We start from the raw sequence: 18133 nt of genomic DNA, 5'->3' as shown, positions 1-18133 counted from the left end.
TGCACTGCAGGCGGTTTGCGGTTTGTGCCACGAGCTGGTCTGCGGCGACGGCTTTCGATCCAGATCCGTGGGTTTTGTACCACGACTTTCACTTATGGCCGTCGCTAACCGGCCAGACGTATCTGACCGGCCTTCCCCCTATCCGCCACCTGGGGACGCGCCCGATGGGTAGCTCAACCTGCACGGGAATATTAAGATATACTTTTGTCAATTAATATGCTGATTAGCTAAAAGGATGTATTTATTTTGGTTCTCAATTTCAAACATTATTTATTTGAAAATATTTGATGTGACAATAGTATTTATTTTGTTAATTCGTATATGGTGGATGTGTATTCATATTTTCCAAGCAAGTTTTTTGAGAATTTTGCCTCGTAATTTTAAATCACAGGGCTCGTTGTCAATTTGTATTGGAATACATGAGGATTTTTTTGTTAATCAAAAATTAGAAATTTATTAAAATTTGTTAATTTTTCGGCGAAATAGTATTACAATAGATTTTTACTTTGAAGCAATGCATTAATTGCCATAGCTTTGCATGCAACATTTGCTGATTCTGATATGATAATTAATACTTTCTTGTGGAAACTTTCAATTTTGAAGTCGGACACTTGCCTATGTGTTTTATTAACAATTTGCGTCATTTTATTTATTTAAATAAACTTTTAGGTACTATGCAACGCATCAATATTTTCTTTCAAAACGGAGCTTGTATTTAGTAGTGTGGAAAATCTCAGATGGTCACCGGGGAATAAACGAAATTTTACAATGGTTAGTGAACATACAGGCTCGAGCTCCCAATTCTCCAGTGATTATAGTCGGTACACATTATGACGTGGTCCAAGAGTTCAGCCCAAACATTTCAGAAGAATATCAGCAAATGATTCGAGACCGATTCATCAATATAGTGGATGCTGAGAAAATGGGACTGCCGAGGGTCTTAGATACTATAGAAATAAGTTGTAAAACGAGACACAATGTGAAACTTCTGTGCAATTTGATTTATGATACAGTTTTCAGTTTGCGACCTCCAGGTAAGAGGTAATAGTTGCATTTTATTATAACATTTGGAGCAATTTTAATTAATTACGCCAATTTTAAATCATCCTGTATAGTGGCTTAAATTTAAAAATAACTGTTTATTATATTTACAATGCGATTAAATTGCAATCTTTTAATTTCAATTGCTTTTTTAGTATTATCAGAAACAGCGTTAAAAAATACAACTCTTTGCCATTTAAACCAACACTGTATATCCACTAATAACAAAGTTACCAATGGTGTGCACTTAATATGGTACAGCCTGTATATTGGTCAATTCTTTATTGCACCTTTTTTTATTTAAGCAATTGCAGTCTTTATTATATGTCCTTAAGGCATGGCAAATAATCTTAAAATGAACAATTGCGGACCTTTTCAGCATGTGAAATGAATGTTTACAATTTGGATAATCTTGTATTTCGGGAAAGTTTTAGTTGGGTAAATTATTCTTAACTATTTTCGGCGTACACTCAACATTTATAGGTATATAGGCACAAAAAACACCTAAAACTAGTATTTAATTGCTTTTGTATGCAGGAAGCAAAGAATTACTTTTGGAGCAAAAAGTACCCGCAACTTACTTAGCACTGGAAGATATTGTAACCTCAGTTGCCGTTGAAAGGAGAGTTAATGGTTTAGATCCGGTATTAACTTCAGATCAATATAAGTCCATTATGACTTTGGAAATGCAACAGCGTTATAACAAGTCATTTAGGGATTCGGCAGAATTGCATCAAGCGACTTTGTTTTTACACGAAAATGGTGAGTTAAAATCTATATTTTACATTTCACTAAGTTTTGGGCTCTAAATATTATATTGACTTAAAAGTTGATGATAAAACTGGCTTTATATTTTAAGGTGTATTATTACATTACGATGATGCGACACTCAAAGACTTGTACTTTCTGGATCCACAGTGGCTGTGTGATATGTTGGCTCATGTGGTAACAATCCGAGAAATTAACCCGTTTGCTCGAACAGGAGTAATGAAACTAGACGATCTGAAGCATGTGTTTAAAGCTAGTAATATTGGCCCTATTGACACTAGGGGATATGTGGTAAATTTGCTCAATAAGTTTGAGGTTGCCTTAACATGGGATTCACGTACATTATTAATACCATCATTGCTTCCTTCTGAAGAAGACATGATCATTGCCCAAATGTATCCAGGACAAGCGGTGCAACCTCTAGTTAAAGTCAAAGTGAGCTTTCAATTTTTACTGAAACAAAATTTGCATTTGTGATTTTTGTTAACTGATATTCTTATGATTAAAAGCGTTAAATAATCAAGAACACATTTTCATGTTTTAGGTTCCTCTCAGATCTCGGGGTTGGGCCGTGCGGAGCAAGAAACTAACAGTTTCGCCAAAATCTGTATTGTACAATACTGACGGCTCGAAAGGGTTTCAGTTGACTATGGCCGCTAATTTATCGTCGAAAATTGGTAAGTTTCCAGCACAGTGTAGTGATTGGTTTCTGGGAGAAAATATGAAAATTAGGTTCTAACCACCAGAAGTCAGCTTATAATAAAATTATTATATTATAATTATAATCTCATCTAGATGCCGCAAATTGAATACAGTACGTACCGAGATAGATAGGTGTGTACCGTTTTATGATTCCCACCATTGGAATATCAGATACCGTACTAGCAATATAAAGTTGCTTAAATTGAGGCAAAGTTGCGCAATTTTGAGATATAATGTGCGAGGTATTTAATAGCCTTCTCGACCGAAGTATATGTAGAATTTTTTTTACTACTAACACGGATACTTGCCTAATTGATTTAATCAAATATTCAGCCAATTCAGATAGATTAGTGGAAACAGCACTATTCTAGGGAACTAAGAGAGGAAATAGTTCAATATCTCACACATTCACCCACACCGTACATTATTTAAGGACATTATACAGGGTGTTTTTTTATATCTTGAAACGCTTAAATATTTCGGAGACGAGTATTCCGAGGAAAAAATGTTTTAAATAAGAAGTTAATATCTGGAAAGGGGAATAGTGGTTCTAACTCAGAACGAAATTAATAAATGTCAAAGTCAATAATTTAAAATTTCTACGCTTTTATCAGCGCTCCTATATTGAATTGAGAAAAATTTTAGATGACTTTGACAGCTTCATATTCAAAAAACATTTCGAAATGTCACGTATTGGCAATGCGAATTTTCAAACTTACAATTCTATACTTTTAATAAACAAATAGATGTTTTGTTGATTTGGAGGTACATATTTGATTTTCATCATCAAACAATTTTCGGACCGAATATTCCTCTGACATTAATAGATGCTATTGGTCACACTAAAATGTTCAGCGTTTCAATTAAATAATAGATAGTTTAGCAGACCTAAAGGAGAAAAAAGATAATTGATGGATTACAGCGCACCTGTCAAAATCGAAGAAAATGTTTTAGATAAATGATTCCCAGTTTTTAACGTACTATTCGGTTCTCCAATGAAATGTTATGGTTACCATTTGAAATTCTCAAGTTGACCCCTGCCTAACCTACAAGGTCGAAGTAGGCGTTGTTTTTCTGACACGAATAAACTTTCCCCTCCCAGATATTAACTTCATATTTGAAACATTTTTTCCTCGGATCACTCGTTTCCACAATATTTAAGCGTTTCAAGATAAAAAAAACACCCTGTATATGATTTAATTAGTCTTTGAATTTCCTATTATTATTCTGAAGTGTCGAAATGTTAGATTTTAGCCTAACGTTCAGTTGTCAAACTGCCGCAACATAATTTGAAATGATGAAAAAGCAGGAAAATCTCAGTATTTCCGAAGATTTTCGAAAATCGTTTAAAATCAGTCTCGTAATTTTGTCCACATAAAGCCGCAGGTCCAGACGGGATAATTTCAAAAATGCTGCAGTCGGGCCTAGATATCCTACTCCCGCTTCTGAGAAGAATCTTCAGGCAATGGAACGTCTGCAATGGGATATGTCTCCTACGATTGGCGGGAAGCGGAGGTTGGCTTTATACCAAAACCTGGTAAAAAGGATTACACCGAGCCCAAATCATTCAGACCCATTAGTTTAACGTCTTTTCTTATGAAGATGTTGGAAAAAATTATCGACAGGTATCTGACAGAGGAAGTCCTTATAAGGAAAGCATACAGGAAAGGAAGGTTGACCCTCACGGCTTTCCACGCTCAGGTGCAAAAAGCTGAACAGGGATTACAAGATAAAGAAGTGACACTAGCCCTCGTTTTCGATGTAGAGAGGGCTGTTAATAAGGCCACATCTGCAATGCTCTCAAATCAAAAGGAGCTCTCTACTCAATAAGACCCAGGATCTGTTACGGCTCCGCGGTCTGGTGGCCGTCGTATCCCGGAAACTGGCGGTTCTGCAAAGACTGGCCTGGTTAGCAATGAGGACTACACCGAGTTTAGCATTGAATATCCTCCTAGGCCTCCCAGAATTAACCCTGTGCATACGCAGGAAGGCCGCCGCGGCGCTGAAGAGGATGGAATGCGGCTCCACGAGGCGCGACACCTACCCATGTCAGGGACACGAAAGAATAGGGGCCGCCATGCGTCGGGATATTCCAATCCTAGGTGCAAAGGTGGCCCCACCTAACAGTGGAGTTAGGTTATAAAAGAAGTTTAACGTGGAAATCCCAGCAAAAGAAAGGTGTACTTCTAGGACGGTGACGGCCCGAAAAGGGGGTGCAATGTTGGTACACCGACGGCTCAAGGGCGCCCAGAACAGGATTGTCCGGGGGCGCGAGTGTACCGGCAAGACACCAATCGGGGAGCATCCATTTCGTTGGGAGGCTGGACGACAGTCTTTCAGGCGGAATTATATATAATTCTCGAGGTTCCCACAGACAAGAAGGTCGTAGAAGGACTAGAAGAGAGATTGAGATCTAATCTGATAGCTAGGCGGCCCTAAATGCACTTCTCAGTGTTAGGATGGGCAGTAGACTGATCCAGGAGTGCTGCGATGCCCAGAATAAAGTGGCAGAACAGAAACAGGTAAAGCTGGTGTGGATTCCGGCGCACATGGAGTTCGCGGGGATTGAGCAGGCCGACGCAATAGCCAGGCGCGGATCTTCTCAGACCCCAATAACTGCCGAACCTCACATAGGGCTATCTTCTCGTGTACTGAATTCTCTCTCCTGTCCTAAGCTGTTGCTTTTTCTTGCTGGTTTTTGCATTGGTGAGTGCTAGTAACCAAATCCTGTTCAGCGCCATTGTCTCTTCTTTTCTGTTCAAATTGTCGTCGTGTTTGTAGATTTCAATGGCTTCTCGTATTAGTCGGGGGCGATACCCTGTTGTTGTACCAGGACCTGTGCCTCTCCAAAATAGACGTTGTGTGTTCCATCGCTGAAGAACACGCTTCCGCCACTGCCGACTTTTTCACATGTCCCAGTTTACAATTCCGTCGGTGTTCTTCTATTCTTCTCGCACCCGATCTCTTAGGAGCATGGAATCCGGTAGATTCCTGCAGTTGCGAGGGGGGTCTTCTGTCTTTAACTGACCCTAGACATTCTCGGATCTTTGTTGTGGGCTTGTAGACGGTTCTTATGTTGTGTTTCCTCAGGAGCCTCCCAATTCTGTCCGTAACCCTGGGAACAAAGGGCAGGAAGGCTTTCAGAGTGGATTCACTTTTTTCAGCACGGCGCACTCCTACAGCTTTTTTGATGTCCAACTGGGAATATCCGTTCTGCAGAAAAGCTTTTTTAAGTGCCGTAGTTCTGTGGTTAGATGTGGTCCACATATTTTTCTGGCTCTATCCGTAAGAGTCTTAATGATTCCCTGCTTCTGACTCGGATGGTGGTTAGATAGCTTGTGAAGCTTGTGTGGTCCAAACGATTCCCCTCCCTAGACACCAAAACATCCAGGAAGGCCAGTTGGTGGTTTTGTTCAAGTTCCATGGTGAATTGGATGTCTGGGTGCTGTTTGTTTAGATGGTCGAGAAAGATGTCCAGGTTTTTGCGTCCATGCCTCCATAGCACGAACGTGTCATCGACATATCGGTACCAGATCGTTGGTTTAAGGGGTGCGGTGCTCAACGCTGTTTCCTCAAACTTCTCCATGAATAGATTCGCCACCATCGGGCTGAGTGGGCTTCCCATGGCTACTCCTTCCTTTTGTTCGTAGTGATCTCCATTCCACAGGAAGTAGGTGCCCTTTAGACAAGCCTTGAACAGATTTGTTGTACTCTCTTCAAATAGCTCCGCCACTAATTCTATGGATTCGTTCAAGGGTACCTTTGTAAATAGAGATACAACATCAAAGCTGACAAGCATGTCCGTAAGTTCCAGTCTGAGGTCTTCGTCTTGCTATATCGTAAGTTGGTGATCCCGAAGCACTGACGATTGGTCTTAGTGGTATTCGTTCCTTGTGAATCTTCGGTAATCCATACAAACGTGGGGGGGGGGCTTCTGACCTAATGAGCCTCTTCATGGTGTTCTCGTCTATTGAGGATATTTTGATCAGGCGGTTGATGTTTCTGAGCTTGGCTCGAGTCGGGTCTTTTTTGAGCTTTGTGTAAGTGACTGGGTCCAATAAGTTTTGAATTTTCTGCTCATACTCCTCTCTGTACATGATGACTGCAGCGTTTCCTTTGACAGCTGGCAGGACGACAATGCTTGTACACCTTCGTATTTCCTTGAGCGCATGTTGTTCTTCTCTGCTTAAGATGCTTGGTGGTGGTTTTCCTTTCCGTAGGATTTGTGTGGTTTCCAGGCGTATCATTTGCCGTTTGTTCTGGGGCCCTTGCATTGCTGTTTCGGTGTTCGAGATAATTTCCTTTATGGGTATCGTTTTTGGGCTAATCGGAAAGTTTTCTCTCTTGGCTAAGACAGATTGCTCAGTAGGCGTTAGTGAGTGACTGCTCAGGTTCACTACAGTTCGTGCTGGGTCCCGGCTGATGTCGTTTGAGTTGTTCCTCTAGGTTTGGCTTCCAATTTTTCAAATTTCTTCTTGTGTCTCTTCGTGGCTCCGCCCAATTCTTGTTGCATGCTGTTGTGGGAGATGTCGTCAATCTTATTCCAGTCAGCGTAATGCAAACCGTTTCCCAGCTTGTAGAAGAGGTTTAGAAGTTCGCTGTCTGTTGCTGCTAGTTTACTTCTCACGTTGTGGATTCTTTACCTTAAGAATAACTTCTCGGTCCTGTTGTATATCCTGTGTGCTTGCATGGTCCTAAGGGTTTTTTTGCACTTCAGGAAGCCGGGGATGATGTTGGAATCCCTGCATCGGCTCAGGAAAGCAAGTGACGATAGGAGTCCTGCTTTTCGTTTGCGCATCTTATTTAACCGGCGGTGTAAATTAGATATTTCCTCTCCGTAGAGACGTTTTATCAAAAGAGATAGACTTTCGAGGCCTTTTCTTGAAACTAATTGCCAGTACCTACCATTTAAGTCGTGACAATGGTAAATTGCTGCTTACAACTCTTATTATGTAATAAATTATTAAAATCTAACTTTAACTGTTATTATTGAATTTTCGCAAAAGTGTTATAGGAACTTGTCATACTTATTTTTGCTGTAGACTTGCCTCATGACAGACGTTTTGAATTGGATAATTTAATAATATGACGAAATATTTGATCTTTAAAAAAATGTCGGTTCTTCTAGTTTAATATAACAACAACACATTTTCGTTAGTTACCAAACGGCTTTCAACAATTGCGGTATTTCAGCTCTTACATATGCAGGGTGATTCACACAAGCTTATGGACACAGAGCAGGAGCGTATAGAGAACCTGCAAAGAAGTCAAATTTCCATTTAAGTTTTTTTCTAAGGCCCATGGTTAACGAGATACAGGGTGTTCAAATTTCCAAAAATTTTGTTTTTTCTCTTTAACTCCTACAGTTTATGAGATATTTTGCTCAAATTTTTAACGTAGGCTACTGTTTAGACTCTCTGCCCGTCGATAAGCTAACTAGTTGCGAAAATCTACAGGGTGTTTTTTTCTTGTGTCATACCTTCGTTTTACCCGCGAAGTTATTTGTGGTGCGCCACTGAATAAAAATGCTGAAAAATTTTCATTCTGAGCAAGTTGAAACAGTATCGTAACTGCTGAAGAAGTGTGGTGGAGTATCAAGAAGATTTCCAAATCGTGTGCTTCCAAGTCGACAAACGTTTGCTAATGTTGAGCGGAACGCTCGGAAGACGGGCTCTCTTTGCCAACGCAATAACAGAGGTCGCATTTACTTAGTGAAGACAAGAAATGAAGAGCAAATTTTACACTACATTGGAAATGATCCCCAAACCAGTACCCGAAGAATGTCCAGCCAATTTAAGATAGCACAGTCCACGGTCACGGGATTTTCAAAAAGTTGAAGAACTGTCACAGGAAGACTTATCCTTTTCACTGATGAAGCCTGCTTTAGTGGAGGGAAATCACAAATCTACACAACAGCCATGAATATTCCGATCAAAATCCACATTTTAAAATAACCCGTCATTACCAAAGAGAATTTAAAATTAATGTGTGGTTTATTTTACCTAATCGTTTGAACGGTGCAAGTTATTTGCTTTTCCTATAAAACACTCTTGCTTGCCAGAGCTTCTTGAAGATTTGCCTGCGGCTTGACATGCACGATCGTGCGCCTCCGAATTTCTCTATACTTTCGTGAATTTTTGAACCTACAGTTTCTAAATCGATAGATAGGTCGCGGAAATAACTGACGCCAACGCTTGCCACCGCGATCGCCAGATTTGAATAAGTTTTTGCCGTTTGGGACTTTTGTTCTGTTTGGAATTTATATATTCAACGCCTGCTGAAACTAGAGAAGATTTATGGAATCGTATCAGTAATAAATGTACCGATATAAAAAATTACATTCAATAACAATTGACTTTAATTTATTAAATTAAAATTAAATAATTTAATCTTTTTTGATTTTATGAGATTAATTTCATAATAAATTAAAATATTTGTTACATTACCTTTTGTAAATTTATTTGGATTAGCTTACAGCCGATAATAATTAAGTATTGAAAATTAAATTAAAGTAAAAAAACCTTTAAGGTTAACTCGTCAGCCATCCTTTTTTAACTTCAACTTGCACTTCAAGCTTTCACAAAAAAATGTGAACAAAAGGACACAAAAAAAGGATAAGAAAATATGTGTCCATAAGGTTTAGAATCACCCTGTATATATTTTTTATAAAATTCATTGGTTTTCGCTTAATTATATGAACTTTGCGTAGTATTTTTTATAGTTAATTTATAATAATAGTTAATTAATTTTAAGTTAAAATAGTTTATTTTTATAGTTATATTTTTCTAATATACTTATAAACAGTATAAACAGTCATTATAATTGTATACAACAAATGACTATGTATTATATCTACTTGTAAACTCAGCTGAGAAAAATTGTTTCAGTTGAACATCAGGAGCTGATCCAGTACGAAGTTACTTCAAGGCACACAGATCAGTCCATTACCCGATTACTTCTTATGTCCTATTTTCCATCAGGATTTTGGTCTAGATTGATTTCGCGGATTTTAGCAGACGACTCGATAATCGATATAATCAGATCGTTTTTTATTCTGCCAAAGGAAGCAGCACAAGATGCGCACTTAGCTAAATGCTTGGACCTAAACGCCGAATGGGTATTGTGGCAGACTGGATTACAGCTAAAATATGGAGATATAACTTTGTTTCGGTTGAAGGAGGTTTTGCACAATACTGCTGCTCACTATCGGCAATTAAAGTGAGTCGATACTGATTTAAAGATTGAATAAGTTGAAATTCACTGTCGTACACCATTCTTTAGCATCTGGTATTTAGTTAAGAATGTTCACATTCTCATTTTTGAAATGCGACTGGAATGTTTTGTCAATGTTAAAGACATTATCCACTTAATTGTGTTTTAACATGTTTCTTAATTTTTATCTTCAATATGAACTTTTTCTGTTTAAAAAAAAACATTAACTGCCACGACTGCAATAGCAGTATCGCAGCTTTCTGCTGTGCATTTACGACTTTAACATATTGTTTGTCATCCACATGACCCATTCAAGTCTTAACATGTTAAAAATGATTGATATTTGTAAAATGTAAAGCTTTCTTTGAAAGGATATTGCAAATTAAATTAACATTTCATTTTTAAGTCTACAACAACGAACTGTTTGTTTTGTTTCTTAATATTTTATTAAAGGTAACTATTACTTTTGTTCTTATTTATCGTTTTGTACTTTTTAAGAGTGGTCTAGTTCAATATGTGCAAATTGCAACTCTACTTTTTTACCTTTTAGCGTTTTCAGCTTTAGCCTCACAAAAAAATCAATTGATCTGAAATCTGATCAATCAATCTGAAAAACAATTAATTCTTTTTCAGATTTAAAATAAAACAAGACAGTGTTTGGTGCGACGTGGACCTTCAGAATTCGTCAATATTAGAAATTCAATTTCCTGTCGATTCATTGATTGTGAAACCAAAATTGTCCGAACATTCGGATATGAGTCAGTGCATAATTAAAGACGAATTAATCTTAGAGTGCACTAAAGAGTCTACAGCTCAGTTATTAGCTCTAGCTGTAGATCATATAGATATTCTTTTGGAAGACTGGTATCCTACTCTTGGAACCCGATTTGTGCATACTTCAGAGGGCAAGTTCTTGATTACGCGATTGGTGCCTTGCCCTGACTGTATGGATCAAGCCCCACACGATCATGACAATTTTGATACTAGTCAACCTTCTACATCCCAAGTCCAGGATCTGTTACGTGGGGAAGCAGATCAAAGTAGGATCTATAATCGAGATATGCATCGAATAAGAAATTCTCAAGAATCTTCCACTTCGGAAGGGGACAGTGGAGTAGATCCAGACTCGAGTGTTTCAAGTAGGAATGTATCAATGGAAGGACATCCTAATTTACATCAAGATGAAGTTCTTAAGACGCCGATTTATTATTCCTGGTTGGTCGAAGAATGTATATTGGCATCGTATAATGAGAGGTTTTTAACTTGTCCATCTCATGGAGAAGTAAAGTTGGCACGAATTGCTCCCGATACGGTAAGTAAGCTAGTTGTAGAATGTCAGTCATAATTAATTTCACTTAATAACTAGTTAAGTACTTTTCTAATGTCATTAAACGCTTTCTTGGCTTGCCCTAAATATGTACATTTCCTAATATGCTGTATTTGATGAAATCCCAGAAATAAGAAACATTTAAGTCATTTGCGTCGGTAACAGTTTTATAGTGTACTGTTTCACTTTTCAGATGTTTCTTGATCTTGGCGAGAAATACATAATAAAACCGGAAAGTATTAAGAAAGGCAAATTACTAGGTCGTGGAGCGTTCGGTTTTGTATTCAAAGGTGCTTGTAAAGTGAGGGGTTCAAATAACGTTATCGACGTTGCGATGAAGATGCTCCAACCCGTTCAACCTGGACCAAACGCTCGCCAATCGGCCATTTTAGCTTACAAAGTAGCTCAAGGAAAATGGGATCGAGATCCGCTGCAGTATGCTTGTAAAGCATATTGCACAGCCAGACAAGAGCTGAATATTCTACTCAGCTTACGACATCCAAATATTGTCCCTTTTGTGGGAGTTTGCACCAGTCCCTTGGCTCTCGTTCTCGATTTGGCACCGCAGGGAGCATTAGATTTAGTTTTGAGACACTATCGTAGATCTGGAGCGAAAGTTGGACCATATACAACTCAGGCAGTCATTTTACAGGTAAATTGTTATTGTTTGTTGATTATAGCTTTATTAATGGAAGCCATTCAGAACTGGTTCGGGACTGATCGCATGCGCGTAGAAGCATTGGGTGTTTGCGGTAAAAAAATTACAAGTTCTGAACACAAAGTTATATCGATGGACCAGTTTTACACAGCAACAAGTCCAAATTTGGCCATTTTTAGTTTAGTACGGCAATATGTCCAAAATTAAGTAGTTAATCTTTTGCATACAGCAACAACTGGAAATTGTTTGGACTTGTCTACTTTAAATGCGATATTTCTTTTTTGCGTTAAGCCGAATTTGTAATTAGTCTAGTTTAACAAAGCAACAATTAGACATGTTGCTCTTTGATTTAAATGTATTGGATAATTATGTCAGTTCCATAGAGCAATACTTATTTTGAATTATAGCCTTATGGTACTGGACAAATCGCAAAATATCTTATGTTATTCGCAGCAAATTTTGATATTAATTGCTTGTCTCTATTTTTTGAGAGAATCGTGGATTTGGTGTATGTACTTTTCGCTTATTATAGATAGTTATTTAATTGCAAAATGAATGAATTTAATTGCATTCAACGTTGTGGCGAAACAAGAGCCCAATATATGTTGCTTTTGGTAAGAAAAGAAGTTTTTTTAAAAAGTAGACAACGGAGCCCTTAGTTTAAATTAATGTTATTTCAAATAAATAATAAAATAACGAAACTCCATTTGAAGGAAAATCAGCCCAAATCGATGCAGAGAAAAAATCTATTACTGACAATACTGTCATAAATAAATATGCAAAAGATGGAACCTATACTGTAATAAAAAGAAATGTGGAGCCAGAATATACTGTGTCCCGATAAGGGTAAAGAGCGGCTATATCTCGACAACGGTAGGGACTAGCGGTTTCAGGAAAAAAGTCCTTATAAGTAAAGTTGGCATAAAAATGACTGTAAAATGTATTGAAGTTCGTAGCTTGAGGCGCAACTTCTACAACAAAATAAAAGTCTTGGTATCTCGGGAAAAGGGGAGATGAGCTATAACTTTAAAAACGCTATTTAAGGGCCTCGGTAATACCACATCGTTTATCTCTTTAATATTTTTTTGTATCTTTTGTAGTAAAACACGGCGAGGCGAATGCAGCTTTCAATACTTACAATTTAATATCTCCTGACGTACTTAACCGATTCTACTATTTTTGGACTAGGACTCTTGGACTTTGGATTTAGGACTCAGTGGAAACCACATCGTTATATCTCCAGTCGTTCTGGATTTATAGAAGAAAATGTTAATTTTTGGAAAAAAAATAGGATTAGCCAGTGGTAAAGCCCGGGGCTACGATCCCGGCAGCGACCGATTTCTAAAAAGAAAGTGAGGCCCGGGGCTATAGCGCCCGTACCCCCCCTTCCCCCCTAGATTCAGCGCTGAGCGTACGGCACAAATAGTAACAATGAAACAGTAAAGGTTCAAAAAGTCTTAAAATTACCCACACAAAGACAAGCCAAAAACATCTCACAAATGTTCAAATTGTCTTCCATCATTCTCAATGCATTTATTTCTTCTAATTTCCATAAAAAAAACTGCTGCTTCAATCTCAGCTCTGGACAAGGTTCTGATGGCATTTTTAATTCTTCCCATCATATTTTTGCTGGTGGTGGGTTTGTCTTGGAAAACCAGGTCTTTTAATCTACCCCATAAATAGGAATCTAAGCAAGTAAGATCTTCTCTTCCAATCACGCAATTTGAAAATTTGACGTCTAAATGTTGACGTACTTTTCGAATATAATGTGTCGGACAACCATCAAGCTGGAACCACATGTTCCTCCTTGTTTGTAAGGAGACATCTTCCAAAAGCGATGGCAAAGAAAGGTTTAGAAATGTCAAGAACCTTTCTCCATTAAGTGTTTGGTCAAAAAAATGTGGTCCCATAATTTTTTTTTCGCCGATTCCGCACCATACGTTCAGACCAACAATTTTGGTGTTCTACTTGCCGCATCCAATGTGGGTTTTTCTCGGACCAATAGTGCATATGATGCAAATTAAGGCCCCCTGCGCTACTGAAAGTGGCTTCGTCGGTCCATAATATGTGTGACAGAAAATTTTGATCTTCCCGAATCATCAACAGCCAATGACAATGGTTTAGCCTACTATCATAATCAGTATTATTTAATGCCTGGTGTAAAACAATGTGGTAGGGATGCATATTATTATTTTGAAGAATCTTATAGACAATTGTTTTTGGAACTCCCAGGTCGTCCGATATGCTTAAGACGGGATCGTATTGCACGCAGGCCAAAACGTTAACAATATTTTCTACGGTGCGGGTTCTGAGAACTCTTCCAGGTGCCTGAACGGTCTGTACGTTACCAGTTTCCTTCAATCTCCTAGCTAGTCTGGAAAACACTTGTCTAGAAAAATATCTTCTCTGTGGAAATGGCACTGCATCAATCATCAAAAACTCGCGTAAAAATGTAAACTGTAGAAACTCTAAGAATTAATTTTTGACAATTATTACCAAATTAGCGATCCTTTCAATTGAGCAGTTACCATGGCTACGTCGCTAGGTGATTTGTTTCTGACTATGTCAACTTGATCCGATTTCTGAACTAAAAATATTTACATTTTCTTCTATAAATCGAGAACGACTGAAGATATCGCGATTCGGTTTTCACTAAAATGTAGGTAATTTCAAGCTGTGTAAGAGCGTGTCGAATCAAAAGTATCGTACTATTTACCTAATATCCAAAAATCACAAAAATGTGTAACCGCAGCAGAAAACGACCTCTTGTTAACTTGTTTCAAACCAAACGGTTTAACGAAAAAAGGTTTTTAAAAGATATTAACATGATCTTTCAAACAAGGCCAAAAATAGTGGAATCGTTCGAGGGGTTCAGGAGAAATTTAAAGTTAAGTACTGAAAACTGCAAGGGTCTTTTATTATGATAAATACAAAACAATGTCAGAGATACAAACGATGTGGTATTCCCCAAGCTCTCAAATCACGTTTTTAAAGTTATAGCTCATCTCCGCTTTCTCCGAGATACCAATACTTTTTTGTTTTGTGGTAGAAGTTACTCTCCCTAGCGGTCAAGCTACGAACTTTAATACATTTTTCACCCATTTTTTATGCCAACTTTACTTATAAGGAGTTTTTTCAGAAACCGCAAGTCCTTACCGATGTCGAGATACGGCCGCTCTTTACCCTTATCGGGACACCCTGTACAGGGGACTTAGAGAGTAGATACAGAAAACAATATGGTTAAAAAGTATTTCGTCAATAACATTAACGACTTGATAGAATTAACAGATGCCACCAACCAAACCAATAATATTATTATTGCAGATAGATTCAGAAGAGCACATTATTATCAACCATGATCAAGTTGTTGACTTCTTTGGCAGATAATTTCAGGGACAACTAGAGATCTTAAATGTGGATACCCAGAACATCGTCCAAGTTGGAGATAATATTGCAAATGAGTTTACTGAGGAGATAAATACCATTATGGCTAATGTCAATTTTATGCTTCGTTATCTCTAGTATGATCTCTTGATTTCTTCCGTTCCACGACGTTATATTCAGCACGCGATTCGTGTAATGCAGTGTTCAGGTTGTCTTTTTGATTGCCAATGCGTTCTCCAATTAATTTTCCAATGTCCTGGCGAGTGTCGTAATCTGATAGGTCTGTCCGGTTTTCGAGGCGTCTTCAGTTCTGTGAGCCAATATGGGTTTTTACCTCAGGTAGGTAGTTAACGTCAGCTGGGAACCCTCTTCTTTTTATCCGGGCTTCGGACCGGCAGTGGCAGTTATTGGGCTACTCAGTTCACCCAACGCTTACCTCAGGCGGAGTTGAACTCGGCGTTCGCGGAACGAAATGTTATGAACATGTTCTGAACTGATCCTGCTCCCAAATTATGTCCGTTATCGGTTACATACTTTTCTAGAATAATAATAATAATAGTGTTCCTAAATCGCTACCGAGAATAGTGATTATATTTTGTTGCCAATCAAAAATAAATCTAGTTTGAAACCGAAGCTAATCAGTATACTTTGTACAACATCTCTCTGTTAAAAAAATGTCTCAAACTAGCACTGGCGAATTGAGAAATTACTGGAACTAACTGATATATTATCTTCTAGGTGGCCAAAGCTGTTGAATACCTACACCGGCAACATATTATCTATCGTGACTTGAAGTCTGAAAATATTTTAGTATGGGATATGCCACCTCCATTTATTGATCACCCCGATTATCCCGTTCACATTAAAGTGGCGGATTATGGTACTGTGCAACATCTACTTTATTTCAGCGGCACTAACCTTGAATTGTACCTTAGGCATAAGTCGGCTTACGCTGCCATCTGGGACCAAAGGTTTTGGCGGCACCGAAGGTTTTATGGCTCCCGAAATAATGAGATACAATGGTGAAGAGGAGTACACCGAAAAAGTTGACTGTTTCTCGTTTGGAATGTTTATTTACGAACTACTAACATTGCATCAACCGTTTGAAGGACACGAATCTGTGAAAGAGTGCATACTGGAAGGAGGCAGGCCGCCTTTAACTTACAGAGTGAGTTCGTGTCAAGATAAACGGGAAATTGAGGAACACATTGTTGATTTTTAGGAAACGCTGTATCCAAGCTACTTCTTGGATTTAATGGTTCTATGTTGGTCTCAACAGCCAAAAGACCGACCGACCGCAAGTCAGATAGTGTCTATTGCCAGTGCACCAGAATTTACGCATTTGTGCGACGTAGTGTCTTTGAAACATAGCGCTTCAGTAGTAGCGTCTACTAGTGCAGCTCTGACATACATCACGGGTAATTTATTTTTAAACATTTTTTTTTTGCCGATATTGTCAATCTTTGCTCACATTTAACTTTTACTAATCTTGGCTTTTTAGATGATGGATTGTCGGGATCAGAGATGTGGCTAATGTGCGAAAATTCCAGAATAGACCTGTTGCTTGCAGCTGATAGGGGGTGGTTGCAATATCACACCATGGCATTGCCTATTAAGCCTTCCGCCACCTGTACAGTTGGAGATACTGTGTGGATTGGAGACTGTTCGGGATCTATTCATGCATATTCGTAAGTTACGTTAATTGCATCCCATTTATTTTTATCATTATGTAAGTTTTTTAGAACTTGTTTCTCCTATTATCTATTTTATGCGTGTAAAGGATGGCCCAAATTGGACACTCAAACGGAAACTCCTATACCAGATAGAGAAAAACTATTAATATTTATATATAGATAATGTCTGAATTTTGGCACATTAGTTGAAGGCCACTGTGCCCCCGTGTTGGAGTTGAAGCGGGTGAAAATACCAGCACTATATACATATGCTTCGTCTGTCCAAATACAACTTCAACGGAAAATTGCGCACTTTGCTAAATTTGTCCAGGAACCAGCGGCAAAAATTCATTCGTCGTTCTAAATTCTTAGGTCTGAGATGATGAACTTGTCTGGTCCTATACGGTTTGAAATTACATTTTCTCAAAGTTCGCCTAGCTCTAGTTGTTGGCAGATCTGTTTCTTTCGCGTTGATGTTCTGGGATTATTTTCATCGGTTCCTAATAATGTTATGTGTTCTAACTCTCTATACCTATTTGACTTATATCTTTTTGGATCTCAAACTTGCCATAATTGTTAAATTATATTGCAATCTTGCAAAATTATCACATCCCACTTTTCATTATTCTCATATTTTATTTCAGATTCGATAGTTTCACTAAAACTCAGAAATAATCAGGATATATACAGCATTAAGAAAAACTTTGTCAACTGTCATTATTGACATTGGTATTCGCCTACGTCCAAAGCCTACTCGTTCAAAGAGGGCAATTGCAGTCGAGATTTGCAAAAAATAATAATTAAACCTTTATATTTCATTGAATAATTGAGCAAAATATAGTGTGTTATATTTTAGGAAAGATAATTCTAGGCGTAAATTAAATATGATAAAATACACGGTGTCCCATTTCAAAATGTAATATTTTTGTTAATAACTCGGAAACTATTTGCTGCCGCAAATAAAATTTACATGATTGGATACTATGTGAAAAGGTGCTTTGGAAGTGTTTCCGTAGACATTTTTTTGAAATCACAGGAAAAGAGTTAGAGATCCATTGCAAAAGAGCAGATTTCTGGAAAAGACCGTGTACCTATGAGGTGGGTAGATATATTGACATATGGTTTCGGTCATTAATTTGGTCGGAAAAATCGAGGCTCAGACGCTGACATCAGTTTTCGTGCATCTGCTATAGAAATAGGTATTTCCATTCTAAAGTGTCCAATTTAGCCCACTCCGTACACCTAATTCAAACGTCACCTGTTTGATACTATAAATTTACAAAATCTACAAATTAGAAAATTATATTGTCGGTCATTTTTTTATAAAGTTTTACGCAGATGATTGTCTAACATATCCTTAAGGTCGCA

At 38.0% G+C, this 18133-nt stretch overlaps 1 protein-coding gene across 8 annotated transcripts in view; it reads left to right on the top strand.

Annotated features, from left to right (window-relative positions):
* LOC109541915 (leucine-rich repeat serine/threonine-protein kinase 1) overlaps positions 1-18133 on the top strand; it is a 444231-nt gene that overhangs the window by 413168 nt on the left and 12930 nt on the right. For 6 of the 8 annotated variants that reach the window (XM_048670747.1, XM_048670746.1, XM_019910912.2 and 3 more), the window contains 11 exons: positions 670-1034; positions 1579-1803; positions 1901-2244; positions 2354-2486; positions 9399-9729; positions 10357-11035; positions 11244-11702; positions 15831-15972; positions 16028-16260; positions 16315-16510; positions 16594-16780. In XM_048670747.1, the coding sequence (XP_048526704.1) occupies positions 670-1034; positions 1579-1803; positions 1901-2244; positions 2354-2486; positions 9399-9729; positions 10357-11035; positions 11244-11702; positions 15831-15972; positions 16028-16260; positions 16315-16510; positions 16594-16780 (3294 nt within the window). Of the gene's footprint in view, positions 1-669; positions 1035-1578; positions 1804-1900; positions 2245-2353; positions 2487-9398; positions 9730-10356; positions 11036-11243; positions 11703-15830; positions 15973-16027; positions 16261-16314; positions 16511-16593; positions 16781-16834; positions 17864-18133 lie in introns of all 8 variants that reach the window. The other 2 variants (XR_007282525.1, XM_048670748.1) reach the window with 2 other exon arrangements.

This window comes from Dendroctonus ponderosae, unplaced genomic scaffold, assembly GCF_020466585.1.
Source record: "Dendroctonus ponderosae isolate FM_Combo_2020 unplaced genomic scaffold, Dpon_F_20191213v2 Dpon_F_20191213_1, whole genome shotgun sequence".
Lineage (NCBI taxonomy): Eukaryota > Metazoa > Arthropoda > Insecta > Coleoptera > Curculionidae > Dendroctonus > Dendroctonus ponderosae.
The sequence above is the reverse complement of the archived record's forward strand: the minus strand, read 5'-3'. Positions and strand labels throughout refer to the sequence as shown.